This window comes from Cryptomeria japonica, chromosome 11 (genome assembly GCF_030272615.1).
Source record: "Cryptomeria japonica chromosome 11, Sugi_1.0, whole genome shotgun sequence".
Taxonomy (NCBI): domain Eukaryota; kingdom Viridiplantae; phylum Streptophyta; class Pinopsida; order Cupressales; family Cupressaceae; genus Cryptomeria; species Cryptomeria japonica.
The window spans coordinates 572,615,532-572,635,022 of NC_081415.1; the positions used below are offsets into that span (position 1 = coordinate 572,615,532).

Genomic DNA, 19,491 nt, shown 5'->3' on the forward strand with positions numbered 1-19,491 from the left:
GGCAGCTCTCTCTACCTCACATTCTGTGGGGTCTCTGGAACGAAAGAAACAATCAAATTTTCAGCGATGTGTCCTTAAATCAAGACATTGTTTTTCAGAAAATTTGAAGGGCTATTCAGGAAAATATGGGAACTATGGAGGTCTCTTGTTACTCAAACAACTCTTTGGAGTCAAATATCTTAAGAGCCTAGAATATGAAGATTACTGATGGTCATAATATTAGCCACAATAAAAGGCTTGAAGTTAAATGGAAAACCCCTCCCCATGGTTGGCTTAAAATCAATTTTAATGGAGCAGCCAAAAGAAATCCAGGTCCTTTAGGCTGTGGAGCTATTCTTAGAGATGATAGAGGCATTTGCAAAGGTATGGTTGCTATCCCTATTGGCATTCAAACCAATTGTAAGGAAGAAGTTATGGTAGCCCTTCAAGGCATTATTCTAGCCAAAAAATGGAACTATACCCATCTCTAGATCGAAGGGGATTCCAATAATATTATTAAGTGTCTCAATGGGACCTCTCAGCCCTCTTGGTCGATCCACAATATAATTTTTTCTGCCATTGACATCATCAGAACCTTAAAAAAATGCTACATATCCCATATATATCGGGAGGCCAACTATTCTACTGATTGGGCTGAAAACATGGCGATGAAGAATGATACAATTACCACATGGACAGGTGAGAGTGGTCTTCCTGGAGATGTAAGACAAATCATAATAAATGAAAGATATCAAAATACCCCAAAGATTCTTGATTGACAGGGCAATTATGATATGTGTATATGGTGAAAATGGATAACAATAATAACGATATTGAAAGGCTAAATGAATTCAACCACAAAACCCTAGCCTAACAACAACAAAGATCCACCATAACATATGAAGATTACCTAAGACAATGCAAATCAAACGAAATCACAAAGATTATACCATCACATGTCCAATAGGGTTTGAATCTCCATTCTTCCTATCTACATTGATCTTGCTTGATATATTTGCTCTCAGATTTTATGTGTACAAGAGCTCAACAAAGAACGAAATGTGGTTGCAAGTAGGTGTAAAGCGGAAAAATCGAACCCTAATTGTTCTCCCCTCCCCAACTCCAAGGAGAGAGAAGGGAGAGTCACTAGGGTTGATGGTTTTCACTTAGGAGAGACTTTACATTCAAAAGAGGGGTTGAAACCCACAAGATCCAATCCCATGCAATGCAAGATTGGATTTTAAATGAGTTTCAAGGGTTGTGACATCAAGGATACCCTCTTTTGTAAAGAATGTAGATAGAAAGATTGAACTAGGAATGCATGTAAAGTAGGAAAGATTCACTTATAAACAGAGATAGGGATACGGGATGAAGCTGCGGACCTGGAATTAGCAGTAAAATGTTGAGACGGTGCTGTTCTGCAAATTTGAGCAAAATTTGACGGGACGATGGCACCTGGTGTGCACACGGTCCTCCGAAAAATCCGCGAAACGAAGGGGGATATGTTCATCTCTGCACAAGGATTCCAGATCTTCAATTATAGCCGCGTACCTGCAACCTACACACAGAAAAGAGAGGATGATTGGGGGGTTAGGGATGAGGGGTTTGCCTTTAGGTCAAACCCTGGTTTTCGAATTAACCAAGAAATGAGAATGTTGTAAATGTAAATGTTTGTAATGTAAACAAGTACTGATACCTTGTTGTAAGAATGTTTGTATTCTTACATGCGAAGGTGTAATGTATGTAGTATGTTGTATGTTGTATGTGATCTCCTCTTCAATGGTTGAATCCTTGTCCTGAATGCAACACTTAGCCTTGAATGGAGACTTAGAATGCTCAATTGCTTGAAGGAATGCTTGAATGCTTGAATGTGTGAATGTTTGAATATCGCTTTCGCCTCTTGCTCTTGCTTATTTCCTTCCTCCCTTTCTAGGAGAGGAAAATTAGTTTATATACTTGTCAATTAGGGTTGATAGACTGATTTTTCTGACCTTAGGCCAACCAGGAAACATTATTTCCTGAATTGCAAACTTAAAGACCCGATGCCTAAAAGAGACCAGGCCCAAAATAGGGCCAGGGACCAGGGCACTGGGCGCCATGGTCCCACCTCCCGGGAGAGCAGGGTGCAAGGAGGGATCAGGCCAGGGTGCAGAAAATGCAGTTTTTGGTGTCGTAAACAGGTTTTGAGGTCTCCATTCAGGTTCAACGTTGCGCCGCCATCGTGAAGACCCAAATGCAGTCGAAATTGCAAGCGGTACAATTTTAGGATGCTACAGTAGGATCGTAGTGTAGTCAAGTCATTAAGATCATTGATTAGAAAATTAGGGTTTGATAATGAAGGAAGCATATCCTTATATAGAAGACACTATATGAAATGGAGGGATAAGATTGAGAGGTGTAAAAGGAGGTCGGCTATGATTAGAGGGTAGGTGGAGAAAATAATAAAATAATAAGAGGGGTAGGTAGTGTATGAATTAAGAGATGAATGACATGTGTCATGGGTAGAAAAGGTTAATAAATTAATTAAATAAATAAAGATTTATTTAATTAATAGAAGAAGTGGGATTAATTAAATAAATAAAATATTTATTTAATTTAGAAAAAGGATAATTTAAATAAATAAATGTATTTATTTAAATGAGAAATAAGGCTAGAAGAGGATAAATGAAATAATTAAATAAATAAAGATTTATTTAATTAATAGATGAATTAAGCTTAGATAATTAAATAAATAAAATATTTATTTAATTAGACTGGACAATTTTGGGTGTCTGCATTTTGCCCCTCTTTGAGACAATGCGGCTTGTTGTGTTGTTTCAGAGAAGATAAGATGAACTGATACAGAGTTGCCCCAAGATGGGAATGATATGCCCCCTCGAGAGATTGGATGAAAAAATGTCTGAAAAGATCACAGAAATCTCTCGATAAGAAAGAATGGGATAGAATGGACTAACCAGATAAAGTGATAGAGTTCCGGGATAACGAAGACTGACATGGGAAACGAGGGCTAGGGCAGTCTATAAAATAGACCATGAGGGAAAATACATCCTCATTGTCATCCACACATCCATGAGAGATTAGAGTGTAGAGTGAGAATAGAGTAGCAGTAGTCAGTAGCGATGGCATTGGTTCATAGATTCGATCACGTTCGCCGATTTCAGAGGCCAACAGATGCAGGAGAGCCAGTAAGTACCACAAAACCTCCTCATACTTTGTTGCATTTATTGTTGTCATTAATGCATGCTAGATAGGGTAATAAATGTTCTTAGAATAGGGTCCAAAAAAATATCAAAAATGTCCAGCGCGCGTCTGCATTGGTGCCAAGCGCGTCTGTGCTCGATAGGCGCGTTTGTGTTGGTGCCAAGCGCATCTATGATTGAAAACGCATCTGTGCCAAATGCGGCCACGTCTATGATGTGTAGGCGCGTTTATGCCAAGAAGGCATGTCTGTGTCGCCCAGGTGCATCTGTGCAGAGCCTAGGCATGTCTATGTCTTTAAGGTGTGTCTGTGTAAAACAGACGCGTTTATGCAGTCTTCAAGCGCGTTTATGTCAGGAAAGCGCGTTTGTGTCAAAAAATGTGAATTTGTGTCTTCTAGGTCAAATCGGCAATTCTGTGATGAATATACGCTGTCGATTGGATAAGCTGCTGAGAGGATACACTCAAGCAGGTCCTCTAGGAAAGACTAGAATAGATCAAGGCACTTTGTGATGAATAGTGAGTACCAAGATATAGTACTTTATGATGAACAGGGAGTACTAAAATATGCATAGTGAGTACCAAGATATAGTACTTTATGATGAACAGTGTGTTGGGACTGATTAAAATTGAGTCAAATTTTAGAGGCCCATTTCAAAATTTTGCTCTGCATGTCAGAAAAGCACCTAAATAAGTCAGTTTGAATGCCCAGTTAGCAAGGGGGTAAAATGGAGCCAGTTGATTTTCAGAGGGTAAGGCTCGGGATTCATGTCCCACACCTTTAATTTGGCCTATTCAGTGATGTTCAACTTTCAGAATTCATTTTGGATAAATTTATGAGGTACCCATTTTGAGGGGTGAGCTGGAAGTGCATTTTAGGCACAAAATGCAGATTTTATGGAGTAGCCTTCTTTGAGCGATTACATCTTTTGCCCTGTTGATCTTCATGGAGAAATTCAAAATGGATTCAATTGTATGCATAAAAGTGAGTTACCCTGCAAAATTTCAAGTCTTGACGAATCCGTTTGCTCTGTTTTCATAGCCAAATCCGTTTGTAGTTTGTGATGTTTGCACAAGTGTAAAAATGTTCTGGTGAGCATCATGTCAGAATGTTTGTTCCGGGATAATGTTGGTATAAATGGTGAGCTACGTTTCAAATTTCAAGGCTCTACCAATCCGTTTGATCGGTTTTCAAAAGAGCTCATTTTGCCATCAAATTCAGTTATCCACACTCCCAGTGTTAGATCAGTTAATGTAGCCATTTTGGTGAGCGCGCCGTTTGCATCCTGTCAGTCTGGTGATCGAACTGAGAATTCAAAGATTTAATATGTACTTAAAGGTACCTATGTTCCAAATTTGAGGGCCTATGGAGGTTGTTTGGTATTTTTAAGAAAGGCATCATGTGTTGCCAGAACATTGACTTCATCAGGTCCGCAGTGTCGACAAAGCCAGTTGGCCATTTTCGGAAATTAATATCTATTCGCTCAGGACTCATCTTGAGAAACCATTTGGTAGATGTCATCCTTGTATATCAAAGTACATGCCTGTCAGATGGCGAGCTCCAGAAAGGTGTTTTGACAGGTTTGAAAATTACGTCATCGCGATTAAATGCAAAAATTGTGGCGTAATTGCCTGAAGGATGTAAAATGCAATTTTATGATCTGAAAATGGTGCCAATCGATTCCAGAGGTATGTTTGAGGTCCGTGAAGATATTCCAGAGGCTAGTAGCTTGAAAACAAAAATTTTTTTAGTCGGACCCACTTTGGGGCTCGACTTGGCTCATGGCCGTGCATTAAATTTTATTGTGAAATGTTCTTATTTCATGGCAAGTAATGCATATCAATACTAGCTCAAATGCATATTGGCAAATTGGTTTATTAAGAGATGATTTCGTTTCATTATGTGGGCATATAACTGAGAAGTTTTTATGGAACTTTATGGTATTCCTTTGGCTGGCAATAAAAACTTCAAAATTTGAATTACAAGGTGTAGTTCCAAATTCCAGAACTCTGTTAATGTCCTCCTTGCTGTGTGTGAGGAACATGGAGGTTGAAAAGACATTAGAATGTCCTCAACAAATGCAAATGGACATCCCACACTCCACGTGATTTTGCCAAGCATCCTCCCATGCTCATGTGGTGATGAAGAGGGGGCAGCAGAAGGTGCTGGGCATGAAGTTAAAGAAAGGGGCAGCAAACAAAATCCCCATGGTCTCCCCATTCCCTCTTTGTTGTTGCTTGGCCCATTAGAGTTTGTAGACTATAGTGAGCAGCATGTATAAACCTTCAAGCAAAGTGTAAGCAACATTAAAATGTTTCAAGTAAATAAACTACAGCAGTCCTCCCTCATGTGCTCTCCCTTTGGTAGCATCTACAACATCAGCAAATGAATAATAGTGAGGGCAGCGTTGAGGTTTTGGGGAACCAAACAAATGCAAATTAATTACTAGCATCCTCTCCTCCCTCATGGTGTTGGAAAGGCATTGAAGTAATAGCAATCTGCTATAAACCCCAGCATTCTCCCCCACGTGATTGGTGAAAGGGGGGATTTTAAAATCAAATGGTAACAACAGTCTCCTCCCTCATGTGGACCATGAAATCATCCAAGTAAATAAAATGGAAGGGGGTATTAAAACCCCACACAAAATGAATGGGCAGCGCCATTAAAAACTCAGAGAAAACCTTCAAAATGCAGTCCCAGGCTTAATGTTTTAATCCCACATTGGCTGGGAAGTGGACCATTTTGGTATTTATAAGCAAAAACGCACTATACTATAATGTCTAAGCCATAAAGGCTTTTGACACAAGGTGCCCATGGGTGCCCAAAGTGGGCCCACGTGCGAGCACGCTTCCCGAGGCGATGGAGGAGTTGACTGGACGAAGACCAAGTGGACCCCACACGGGCACGCTTCTCGAGGCAAACAGGAGAAATATTGCAGACGAAGGTCAGGTTAACGAGCGAGCAAGTTCGAGAGAGATCAACGGTGCGCGCTATTTCGCGAAGGGAAGATGCATGTCGTTTAGACCCCGCGAAATAGCGAAAGTGAACGAGAGCCGTCCACATGGCACACAGGTGGCGGGTACAGTCAGCGGTCCAGCAGGCAGGTCCCGGTGAGGTGGCACCCAGTGGCGATGACGTGGCATACAAGCAAGCAGCCCAGTGGCGACGATGTGGCCGACAAGTGGCAAAAGATGAGGTGTCATCCCAGGTGGCGCCCAGTAGACCCCATTAGCCAATCAGACCCCGCCACGTGGCAAGACGTCAGAGCACATTTGGAGATGAAAAATTTAAAATTAAAATTGTTTATTATATAGTTTAGACTATATTAATAAATGAAAAATTTAAATGTTTGAGCACATTGGGGAATTAATTCGCCCAGGACTCAATTTTTGGCCAAGGTATAAAGTGTTATATGTTTTCGGAAAGCTCTTGAAGCGAGGAATCCGATTATGAAGTTAATTTGGACAAATGTGGGATATTTTAGAAGTAGTTTCCATATGAACAAAATTTAGTTAGAGAGGAGAGACACTTGGCAGTTTTCAGTTGTGGATTTGTTTTTCTTCCTTCCTCTTTTTATTCCCCATTTTTCTCAGTTGTAAGGGTTCCAGAATTCTGTGAGGAAGTGCTCCAATTTTCATGGCTTCCATTTTCTGAAATTCTTGACCCAAACTAGTAAAGTTCTATGGATCTATTCAGGGTATAGAGGCTACATTGCAGGATGACAGATTGTTTTCTAGTTGCAGGTCTTACTTGTGTCAGGCATGAGTAAATTTCCCATGATATTGTCTTTGTGATATGTTTTTTCATTATTATGAATTCAATCCTCAAGGAGGATGAAATTTGTCATCTCAAGGAGATTGTGTGACTGTTTGTAGGTATCCTTCAAGGAAGGTTTTAAATTCTATAGTCAGTCATAAATGATGAAATGTATTTCCAGATCTGATAAATTTGTGAATGAATCAAATAGTGCATTAATATCAGGTATTGGTGCATGAATATCTTGTTTAAGGAAAACAAATTTGCATCTATGATTCATATTTGTAGTTCTGTCTGTGACTCTATTGCCCAATGAACAAGGCACTGGTCTTGCAAGTTTTGGGGATGGTTTTAGATTAACATTTTAAAAGACAAATCTTTTCCCTTTATGTTTAGGGGTGTGTGTTCCATTCTTTCCAAGCTCTGTTTCATCCTATTGTTTGTACAGATCTAGCCAATCTGTAATGTTTCCTAACCTGTTGAGCTTGTGAAATGATCTATCTGTTTAATGTTGATGCAGTCATGTGTCTGTAATTGTTGTATTTAGTGCATCAAAAGGGTGTCCCCCCCTAGGTCTAGCAGAACCTGAAGTGCAGGAGGATCAATTAGGGTCCTATGTTATGTTGTCCAAGCCCTGATGTGTTTTGTAGACTGAAATTGGCCATTTCATAGAAAGATTTGCAGGTGTTCTTGGGTTATCACTTTTGGTGAACAACACAGTGAGTGCAACTATGAGTAACACTTTGTGATGAACAGTGAGTGCAAATGTGAGCAGCACTTTGTGATGAACAGTGAGTGCCACACACGTAGTACTTTGTGATGAACAGGGAGTACTACTAGGATAAATAGCAACACTTTGTGATGAACAATGAGTGTCACTAGGGTAGATAGCCATATGCATTTAGATAAAAAGTAGCATTTTGTGATGAACAGTGAATGCCACTATGACTGACATGATTGATTTGCTTGACTGCAGGAGTATTTGCCTATGTTGGAGTCACAGGAGAGATTCCCATCAACATAGAGATTGTGACCTGAGCTGACATTTGAGGACCAAGCTACGATCAAGGATATGGGTCTGAGACATATTCTATATGTGCCTAAGTTTTGGGCGAACATGGGACTGTTGACTATACTGGCAGAGAGGTGGCACTCCGAGACATGTATGTTTCATTTGTCGATGGGTGAGATGACAGTCACCCTCGAGGATGTATACAAGATCCTGAGGATACTGATCGACGGGGAGCTGATTTCGTACGATCGAGATGGAGAAAGGGAGCCCCTGAGACGAGTGTTCCAGGACCCAGGACTGGAGATGAGGGCTGGACATGTGGCTTGGGACACCATGATAGCTACAGGATTAGCGCTGCCAGCAGTGATAGGAGGAACGATCAGTGGGTTCTTGTGTCCTGATAGAGCGACACGAGGGTTGGCTGTGGGCTGGGGAGGTGCACTAGAGACACTGGTGACATAGCACACCAGATATGCTTGGGGACTATGTGTGCTAGCACACCTATATTATGAGCTGCATTAGTTCGTGTACCACGGGTCAGTGGGATTAGGCTGTGGGGTGACATTGTTACAGGTGTGGGCCTATGAGCATTTGCCAGTGATGAGACCGATACATTTCAGAGGCAAAGGTCATGGACGCAATTTCGTACACTTGTATGACATGATCACCTCACAGCCACGGATTGGTAGGTTAGAGTACTGGCGATGGGTGATTGATGATATTGATATGGTCATATGGAGGTCATACCTTGGATGCGAGTAGTGAGAGGATGATGCGGTAGAGCTTCCCTACACCTTCCAGAGCAGGTACCTGATTGGGCAGATGCCCTATGTACTAGAGAGGTAGCTAGTAGACAGGGTGGGCAGGCAGTTTGGTAAGATCCAGCGGATGCCACGGGGTTTAGGCATGCATGCACGGACTGTCAGGGATCAGGCGCAGTTTGGGCCCCTATTATCATATGATCAAGTTGTTACATAGCTAGTAGAGATGATGCCCCTACCTTGGGACATGTGGCCAAAGATCGAGGATGCCGACATGGATGCCGAGTACACAACATACTGGGCCGAGCATCCATTCCCCTGCCTGACGGATCTAGGAGAGCTACTAGATGGAGATGGTGGAGGGGATGGTGATGATGATGGAGATGATGGTGGTAGAGGCCAATGGAGGAGGAGGGCGGTAGTTGGAGAGAGGAGGGTTGCACCACAGAGGGAGGGTGGAGAGGATAGGTAGGCTCGGGTGGTGAGAGGTCACGGTGGATTACCGCTATAGGTGCAGGTACAGGGATAGGTATAGGGATTGATACCAGTACAGGCACAAGCATAGGGGCAGGCACCCATACAAGGGGAGCCACAGGCAGAGCCACAGGGGGCTGAGGTAGAGGAGGATGAGCTGACAGAGCTGAGGGAGATCTACCAAGGACAAGTAGATGAGATCTAGGAGCTGGAGAGGGAGAGGGATAGGCTCAGGAGGTGGCTCAGAGATACTGAGCAGGAGTGGGACTGGGCCATTTAGCACTACATAGAGGCTGAGATAATACTGAGGGCTGGGAGGTAAGCGGCAGAGGACATAGGGGCTGGATATGCCTATGTTCTACGGGCAGGGGAGGAGATTGGTTACCTGCAAGATCTCTATTATGGTGTGGTGCCAGTTGATCAGCGGGCGAGGAGCTTCCATAGACCATCGCAGACAGTGACAACTATGGGAGAGAGCCAGAGGAGATAGGCATCTAGTGGTGGGGTTATGGGTCCTCCACTACCACTAGATAGAGGGGATAGGAGGGATGATCCTGGGACGGGTCCTTTGGGGGCTCAAATTCCATCGAGGGCAGGCGGCTCTGAGGGAGGGAGTTCATCATAGCCATAGAGGGCTCCCTATATATCAATATTGTACCATTTTTATATGATGATGTAGACACCTTCGGGTGATTGTAGCCATATGATTTTTGACATCATTGTATCATGACACTTTATATATATATGAGATGATTCATCTTTGCGGCAGCTATATGCATGCGTAACTATGTGATGAGATGTTTCATGATGTATGTTTCTATGTGATGGTTATGATATGGATGCAAATATGTATATGATGCAATGCAATATATTTTTGTTCTTTTATGTTTTATATGTGTGTGCATGATGCAAATGTGAATGTATGTAATGCAGATGAATATGATAATGCAAATGTAAATTGTGCTAATAGGTGTTGTGTGCAGGATGTGATGCAGTTGTGATATCTATATGTATGTATGAAATGCTTATATGCGGTAATGCAGGTGCAACTACATGAAATGCAAATGTTTTTGGTGTGTCATTATACTCAGTCATGTGATAGCAGGCTACGCAGACTCAAGAAGGATTATGGAAGTTAATCAAGAAAGGGGTATGGAAGATAGAAGATATGAAAGTGAAAGAGTTTCTTGTGCATTATCATCATTGAGCTTTATTATGGCAAGTAGGTTATGACAATTGAGGCATATGTTCAACCCAAAAAGTCATTGTACCTATTTGTATGGAGATAAGACAGTCACAAATAAGGAATGCCCTAGTTCATACTAGACTCATAGTGTCCTCATATCCTTGGACAAGTCATAGCATTACTAAAAGATAATCCACAGATAGCAAATACAAATAGGTGACGATACCCCATCCTCGCCTTTCTAGTCAAAGACATCATGGAGATAGAATCTCTAGTCAGAGACATCCTAGAAAAGCTAAAAGACATGTCACCAGAAGATAAAAATCAAAAGAAAACCAAGACTCGACACCAACATCCACTGTAGTCCTCAAGTTTAGTGTCTCTTATCACTTGTACAAGTCTTATTTGATCGTGGTCACAATGTTTACTTTCACAAAAAGGATAGATCGCACTGAACCATAATGTTGTCTGAGTCTGTTGAAAGATTTGATTTGTTGAAGCCCATTGTTCCTGCTATGTCATCTAAAACTAACTCAATCCATGAAACTGATACTTTATTGCGAAGAAGACGGAACTTTATTGCAGATTGGCGATGCAGATGCTGCTTTATTGTGGATTGTGCGCGGATAGACTAAAGAAAGCTGTAAGAAACTATACTCCTTGAAACATGTGATGTTCTCAGTTCCACACCCATCACTAGAAGTAGGATTTGCCTTAGCCATAGATAGGGTCTGATTTATTATGGATGGAAAGGGAGTGAAAAGGGAGGTTTATTATGAATGGCTAACCAATCTTGGGTAGATCAATAACAAGCCATGATGGGAATGGGTAAGTTTATTATGGATGAATTGGTCGTGAGTGTATGCAAAGTGAAAGGATGAAAGTGAATCCTGAAGGAGGGAGGACCAATGTCTCTATGCATGGCGCTGGTGACCCAGTTTTCACCATGGTACTTGCCCAGGGTGCCACCGAAGTAGTTTTCACTGTTGGACGAAATTATTTCTCTTTACTTTTTTTGATTTCTTTTTTTTTTTTGGTATTTTTTCAATTTTTTGATTTTTTTGTATTTTTGAATTAGGATACTCTGAAGAGCTATGTGTAGAACCTACGAAGGTGCATGCTATTAATAGGATCTTCCAAAGGTTGACCTTTTGTAGTTGAGAGCTGATATGCCCCAGATCCATATGCTACTGTAATGATGTAAGGACCAAGCCAATTTGGTTCGAACTTGCCCTTCTTCTCTCTGTCTTGCTGATTTTTGGGGTTTTCTATGAGAACCAAGTCACCTACCTCAAAGGTATGAGGCTTGACCTTGTGATTGTAGCTACGACTCATTCATTGTTGATAAGCCTTGAGATGATTAAAAGCAGTTTGTCTTCGTTCATCCAGTAGTTCCAGTTCTTGTAAGCGAGAGACCCTATAGTCTTCATCACTGATGATGTTTTGCAAAGAGACCTGTAAAGAGGGTAGCTCGACCTCAATAGGCAAGATGGCTTCAGTGCCATATACAAGTGAATAGGGTGTAGCTCCTTTAGGTGTGCGGACACTTGTGCGGTAGGCCCAAAGTGCAGGATTAAGTTGGATATGCCAATTACGGCCAGTGTCGTTGACTATCTTCTTTAGGATTTTAAGGATTGTTTTATTAGACGCCTGAGCTTGGCCATTACCTTGAGGGTAATATGGCATGGAGAAATGATGGGAAATATGGAAGCAGTCACAAAGTTCATGAACATCCTGATTTTTGAAGGGACGCTCGTTATCAGTGATAATGGAAATAGGATTACCGTATTGACAAATGATATAGTTGAGGATAAACGTAGCAATTTGTTTTCCAGTGACTTGTGTGAGAGGTACAGCTTCAATCCATTTTGTGAAATACTCTATAGCGGTGATAATGAATTTATGACCATTGGAAGAAGGAGGGTGGATCTTGCCTATGAGATCAAGTCCCCACTGACAAAAGGGCCAAGGAGACGCAATTGGTTGAAGTTCCTGTGCTGGCGCATGTATAAGGTCTCCATGAATTTGACATTGCTTACATTTCTTGACAAACTGATATGAGTCCTTTTCCATATTGGGCCAGTAATATCTAATCCTGATGAGTTTCTTGGCTAAGGTAGGACCACTAGCATGTGGACCACATATCCCTTCATGTACTTCACATAACGCAATCTGAGCTTCGTTGTTTTCTAAACATCTAAGAAGAGTGCCATCTAGACCTCGCCGGTATAGGATATTAGCTAAAATGACATATCGAGAGGATTGATGAATGAAAGTGCGACGTTGGTTATTTGATAGATCAGGAGGTAGGGTATGGTCACAAAGATATGTGAAAATGGAACCATATAACCGGGACTCGGGACCGATGACACATATCATCTCAGTAGGCTTGATCTCATATGAAGGAACCAAAAGGTTATCCACCAAGAACTCATAGCGGGTCTCATTTGGAGGTAGATTGATCAATGAAGCAATTGTAGCAATGGCATCTGCGGCGTGATTCTGCTCTCTTGGTATCTGCTCAAAATCGATCTTTGTGAAGTGTTGTTTCAGAGCATCCACCATTTGTTTGTAAGGCATTAATTTTTCATCTTTTGTTTGGTAATCATCAGTTGCTTGATGGATTACAAGTTGAGAGTCCCCAAAAACACAAAGTTCCTAGATCTTCCACTGAACTGTGATCCATAATCCAGTTGTTAATGCCTCATATTCCGCTATATTGTTAGTGCAAGGAAATGATAAGCAATATGATTTTGGTATAGAATCCCCTTGAGGAGTTATAAAGAGGATGCCAGCTCCTGCCCCATGTTGTGTGTATGAGCCATTGAAGTACCATTGCCATGGCTTCGCATGTGACATTATTAAAATGGATTCATCTGGAAATTCTGAACTTAGAGGAACATCATCTATCATGGGAGCATCTGCTAATTGATCTACGATGGCTTGTCCTTTTATTGCTTTTCTATCCACATACTCGATGTTGAATTCACTCAGGATCATTACCCATTTGGCCAGTCACCCAATAAGTGTTGCTTTATTGAGAAGGTATTTCAATGGATCTATCCTTGCAACCAACTTAGTCTTATGAGTGAGCATGTAATGTCATAATTTCTGCGAAGCAAAGACCATGGCGAGACATGCACACTCAATTGGTGTGTAGTTTAGCTCATATCCCACCAATGTGCGACTGATATAGTACACTACTTTTTCCTTGCCCTCAGTAATTTGATGTGCTAAGAGTGCCCCTAGTGCTATTGGAGTAGCTGATATGTATAGTAACAGAGGCTGATCTGGAACTGGTGGCATCAAAACTGGCAGATTTAGAAGATAATTTTTGAGTGTCTGGAAAGCCTGTTGACAATTATCATCCCATTTGAATTTGATGTTCTTATGTAGCAAGTGCTGAAAAGGATTACACTTATCTGCAAGTTGTGCTATGAATCTTTGTATGGACTAGAGTCTGCCTTGTAAAGATCGAAGTTGACTAATATTTCTTGGTGGTTGCATCTCCAAGATGGCTTTGACTTTTGCTGGATCAGCTTCGATTCCTCTTTTGGATACAATGAATCCTAGGAGCTTCCCAGAGGTTACTCCAAAGACACATTTCTTGGGGTTTAATCTTACTTTGTATTTTTCCAACTGATCAAAGATGACTGAAAGTATGTCCAAATGTGTATTTCTGTCTATTGACTTGCCCAAGAGGTTGTTGACATAATCTTCCACGGTTACATGCATGAGATCATGAAAGATAGTAGTCATGGCTCTTTGATAGGTAGCGCTTGCATTTTTTAGCCCGAAGGGCATGAAATTTCAGCAAAAAGTTCCCCAAGGACAAGTGAATGATGTTTTGTGTTGATCCTCGGGCGCGATCCTTATTTGATTATAACCAGAGAATCCATCCATCAATGATAACATTTCATGACCTACTGTGAGATCAACAATCAAGTCAATATTTGGTAATGGGAAGTCATCCTTTGGACAAGCTTTGTTGATGTCTCTAAAATTTGTACAAATTTTGATGCTGTGATCTGGTTTACTGACAGGCACTAAGTTGGAGATCCATTCAGGATAATCAATTGGGCGTATGAATCCGACATCCAATAATTTCTCAAGTTCTACTTTGACTAGTAATGTCACCTATGGATGCATCTTTCTTAATTTCTATTTCACTGGTTTTGCCCCCGGTTTAACTATCAAATGATGTATTACCAAATCCGAATCTAATCCAGGCATATAAGCATATGACCATGCAAAGTTGATTTGTCATTCTTTGAAGAAACTTATGAATTTTGACCTTTCTGACTCCGTCAACGATTGAGCCAGGAATATGTTGTGTGGAACCTCTTCTGTACCAATGTTTGTTTTGATAGTCTCCTCTACCAACATGGATGACTTTTCCTCATATGATGCTCGGAGAATGTCGAGCCTTCCATCTTTGGGTGCCTCAGAGAGGTTTTCGCCCTCAGATATGTCCTTTCTTTTTACTTTTTTGGGGTCAGACAATGCCATAGTGTGGTTTTCGTCATAAGACCCTTGGTTTGTTCTTATTTTCACATTTTTTCGACTGGAAGGTTCGACACCCTCACCAAAATATGCCACGCTATTGAGTTCTATAGTGTATCCCACTTTATGGTCCCCAGGGGGAAGATCATCTCGTATGCCAAGATAGTCAATAAAAGCTTCATCATTTTGGAATGTGTCAAACTGTGCAGGTCCTTCATGATCCCGATCAATGAGTTGGTGGTGAACAAGGGGAAGGCCTTTAATGTCTTTGAAGTTAGCGGGACTAAGAGTGAAGATGCAGTTATATTCGGGTATGTCAAGGTAATTATCGAGGTCATTGATGGCACTCTCCTCATCAGTCTCGATCGCGAACGAATCCAAATTATCATCACTAGTAGCACATTCTGGGACAGGTGTTCTCATCCTATGTGATTTCAACCTGGGACCTTGAGACAAGGACTGTGTGGAATCCTCATGGGTTGTTTCTTGACCAACTTTGAATCTTTTATAAAATTCCTCTTCTTCTGTGGGTTCATTTGGCTCTCTGAATGTCTTGGTGAGCTCATAGTCACCGGAGGATTTGTTTGAACCCCATTCCCATTCGTTGGAGTCTGTGGAATAGCGATCCTCTTGTTGAATTTTGGCAGCTTTGATTTGTAAGGCTTCTTCTGTCTTTTTAGTGTGGACCTTGGAAGTCAAGAAACCAAGTCCTTTCAAGCATTCCTTTTTGAAAGTCAATTCAGGTTGTAAAGGTTCAATGATACCTTCCTTTCGTAACCCAAGAGGGCTTTTTCCATCATACCCAAATTTTTGTAGAATCTTGAAGCCTTTGCCATATTTCTCACATGGTAGACTGATGTGATCTTGTGTATCATCTTCAATGTCTTTGTAAAGCATTTTGTATAAGTCTTCCTCTTCTAGTTTGCCCCATCTTTGAAAGGTAGTAGGGTCCCATTTGAGTACCATGATGGATACTTGCTTGTTAGGATGTGGTCTTCCATATTCTTTTGGTGAACTCATGACTTGTCGTAAGTACATGGTCTAATTTAAAGTGTATTCCCCCATGCCCTTGTCATGAAAGTTGCCTTTAAGCTCACCTTGTTTTGATGTCGAAGGTTTTAATGACTCAGGATCAATGTATGTCGAAGAAGGAACAACTTCGCGATTACTAGGAATAATGGTCTCAGTCTTTGATCTCAGGTTATTGTAGTATATGAATGGATTAGGATCACCGTTAACTGTTACCTCCACTCCATTGTGAGGAAACTTAATGCATTGGTGATATGTAGATGGGACTGCCCTCATTTCATGAATCCAAGGATGTCCTAGCAATATGTTATAAGTGAGATCTAGATCTAGGACTTGACAAACCACATCCTTCGTAACTAGCCCAACTTTGAAAAGGTAAGGTGACTATGCCCTTGGATGAACGCTCTTCATCATCATATGCTTTGATGGTGATCTGATTTGTAGAATTCATAGCTTTATTAGAATATCCCAATTGTTTAATCGTGCTCAATGTACAAATGTTTAGACTAGCTCCTCCATCTATCAGGACTTGTTTTATTCAATGTTTGTGTATGAAGGTTTCAATGTGTAGTGGTGCATTATGTGGCTGACTTACGGAGGCGTCGTCGGCTTCCGTGAATGTAAGGGAGTGTGGAATGGAAAGGTATCCCACCATGGCTTGAAATTGGTCCACATTCAGATCAGTAGGAATGACAGTGTCTCTCAAGATTTTGTCAAGAATAGCTTTATGTGTGGGGGATATGCGTAAGAGCTCAAGGATGGAAATGAGCGCGGGTGTCTTCCCTAATTGTTCTACAAGGTCATACTCAGGTTTGGTTGACGAAGAAGGGGTGTTTTTGGCTGGAGCACCTTGTAAAGTGAATTTACCTCGACAGGTTGTGACATTACATTCAGGGGTAGGTTCGGAAGAAGATCCAACGCCTTTTAAGACAATCTTGGGTCTCTGGGTACGATTCTCAGGGTTTTTGTCCTTGATGATAATGGTAGAGACATAATTGTCCATTGAGATGTGATTGATAGTTGAATCATAGTTGTAGGATGCTCTGGTATAATTGGTTTGATCCTATGTGGCTTTAGCTTTTCCCTTGTCATGTTTTGGGAATGGTTCCTTAAACATCTCATGTTCTTGATTGGATGAGTGTCCCTCAATCTCAATGTCACCTCTATCAATGAGATCTTGTATGATGTTCTTTAGTCGATGGCAATTTCTTGTCTTATGACCCTTTCTCTTATGAAATTCACAATATTCATCATCATTCCACCAATTTGGTTTAACCTTTGGTTCATATGGCGGAAAATCTGGAACTGTGATTACTTTGTTTGCCACAAGCTTTTTGAAGACTGACTCAAGTGGTTCTCCCAATGGGGTGTACTTCCTTCATGATCTGGAAGTTGTTTGAGTATTCACTTGATTGTTTGTAGAACTTGATCTAGAAAAAACAAATTTGGGTCGCACTGTATTGGCATCAACAACACCATCATTGACTGTGTTCTTGTTTTTATTCCAAAATCTTGGCTTATCTTTTCCTTTAAATTCATCTTTGTTTTCCTTGAATATCTTAATGACTCCTTGTTCAATTAGGACCTTCTCTATTGCTAGGCCTTTTTCAATGACATCCTTGAAGGTGGACAAACAAGTTTTCCTTAGATCATAGCCAATGTCTTTGTTAACATTCTGGGTGAACATTTCTACCATTTGTTTTTGTGGAATTTCACAAGAGCATTTGCTAGCTAGATTCCTCCATCTTTGTAAAAATGATGCAAAAGACTTTCCCTCTTTTTGCTTGGTGTTGCACAAAGTAGTGACTGATATGTCTATCTCTATATTGTAGGAGAAATGTTGAATAAATGCCTCTGCTAAGTCACCCCATGACTTAATACTAGGTGGGAGTTGGGAGAACCATTCCATAGCTTGATCACCTAGGCTTTGTGGGAATAATCTCATCAAATATGTCTCTTCTGCTGCTACCTCGATGCAAGCTATGAAAAACTATCTTATGTGTGCCTTAGGATCCCCTTTTCCTCTATACTTATCAAATTTAGGCATCACAAAGTGTGTAGGAAAAGGAGGCATTGGAATGCTCTTGTCAAATGGATAAGGACATATGTCTCTCATTGTGTATGTTGGCTTTGGTGTATTTATGTCCTCCATTTTCTTTTGTAAGTCCCTGATTTGTTGCTCCAAATTGCTCTTAGGTGGAGATCGACTTCTTGGACCATACCCCATGCTTGAGGCACCAATTGGAGGAGGAGGATGTTGCATATATGGATGATATTGATCATACACATGTTCATATGGAGGAGGTCTCTAGTGATGCTGCATATATGTACCACTTGGTATAGATTCATGTTGAGGAATGAAATATCTATTTTGTCCATGTATACCATACTCTACAGGCATGTCATGTTCTAATGTGTTGCCCCCAAATTTGACAATGGGTTTCCTTGTGTCCAAATTTTGAGCATGCCTTTGAATATCCAATTGCTTTGGTGGTTGATCCTTAGCACTGATATGTGATTGAGCATATTTCTATGCATAAGACTTCCATAATGGTCTGCAAAAGGTGAGTATCATATGCTTGACCATGTGTATGTGGGACCTCTAGTTTTTGAAACAAAGATGATGGTGATTCAGGCACAAGATGTGGTCTTCTATTGCCTCCACTATTAGGCCTCCTTTGATCCATGTTGGAGTGAGGTTGATGCAAAGGTCTATTTTTCATTATTTGAGACATGTCAAAATCATGAGGTATCTTGGCTCCACTTTATGCCATCATTTGTAAGAAGTATTGTGTATCCCTCCTCATTATTTCCTCAATCAATCAATTGAAATGGGGATTCATAATGGATTCTTCCACATCTGCCGAATGTATAGATAAGTTGTCCATATTGTCATTATGTGTATCATTATTGTTTGTAGTGTCCATGTTCTCAACATTTGGAATGTTTCTATAGGAATCCATGTGAGGTAATGTGTTATGATCAGAATTGAAAAAGACATCATTGTCATACTCATAGACACTCATGTTTGCACTCTTGAGCCTCTTTAGTTTCTCTCCTAGATTTTTGAAGACGGGTTTCAACCATGAACTAGGTCTTGACCGAGATGTGTGAGACTAGATGAAAAATGGAAAAAGTATGGAAGACCAAGAGTTGGATGGAATGTAAATGAATCTGAAGTGTACTTGCAATGTCCAAAGTGTAAGACCAAGTATGTATGTAGTAGAGTAGGTGTGACTTCCAAAGAGAGGATAGTTTCTCTTGATGAGGTAAGTTGACCTTGACTCTAAGTAAGACCAAATGAGACCCAAAGGTGATAGACCTTGATGAGGGACCACTTAGCAAAGTGTTGTTGTATGTAGTGTGTTGACAAAGTATAGTGAGGACAAGCAAGTGACCTTTTGACTCAAGTTTAGACAAATGTGAATGTAATGAGAGATGTAAAGCAATGATGAACTGTGTGAGACCCAAAGAGAGGTTGAATGCTAAATGACACCTGGAGAAATGACCTAGGAAGCTCAAGAATTCTTAAATTGACTGTGTTTGTTTGCTGGATCATAACAGTTTTTCAATTCTGAACACAGACGTGCCT

The 19,491-nt window shown here is 40.8% G+C and overlaps 1 protein-coding gene across 1 annotated transcript in view; it reads left to right on the top strand.

Moving 5' to 3' along the window:
* The first annotated feature begins 641 nt into the window (after positions 1-641).
* The window catches only part of LOC131860343 (aspartic proteinase oryzasin-1-like), a 55,925-nt gene continuing 37,075 nt past the window's right edge, over positions 642-19,491 (top strand). Inside the window, exon 1 of the mRNA XM_059214736.1 lies at positions 642-701. Coding sequence (XP_059070719.1) covers positions 642-701 — 60 coding nt within the window. The remainder of the gene's footprint in view (positions 702-19,491) is intronic.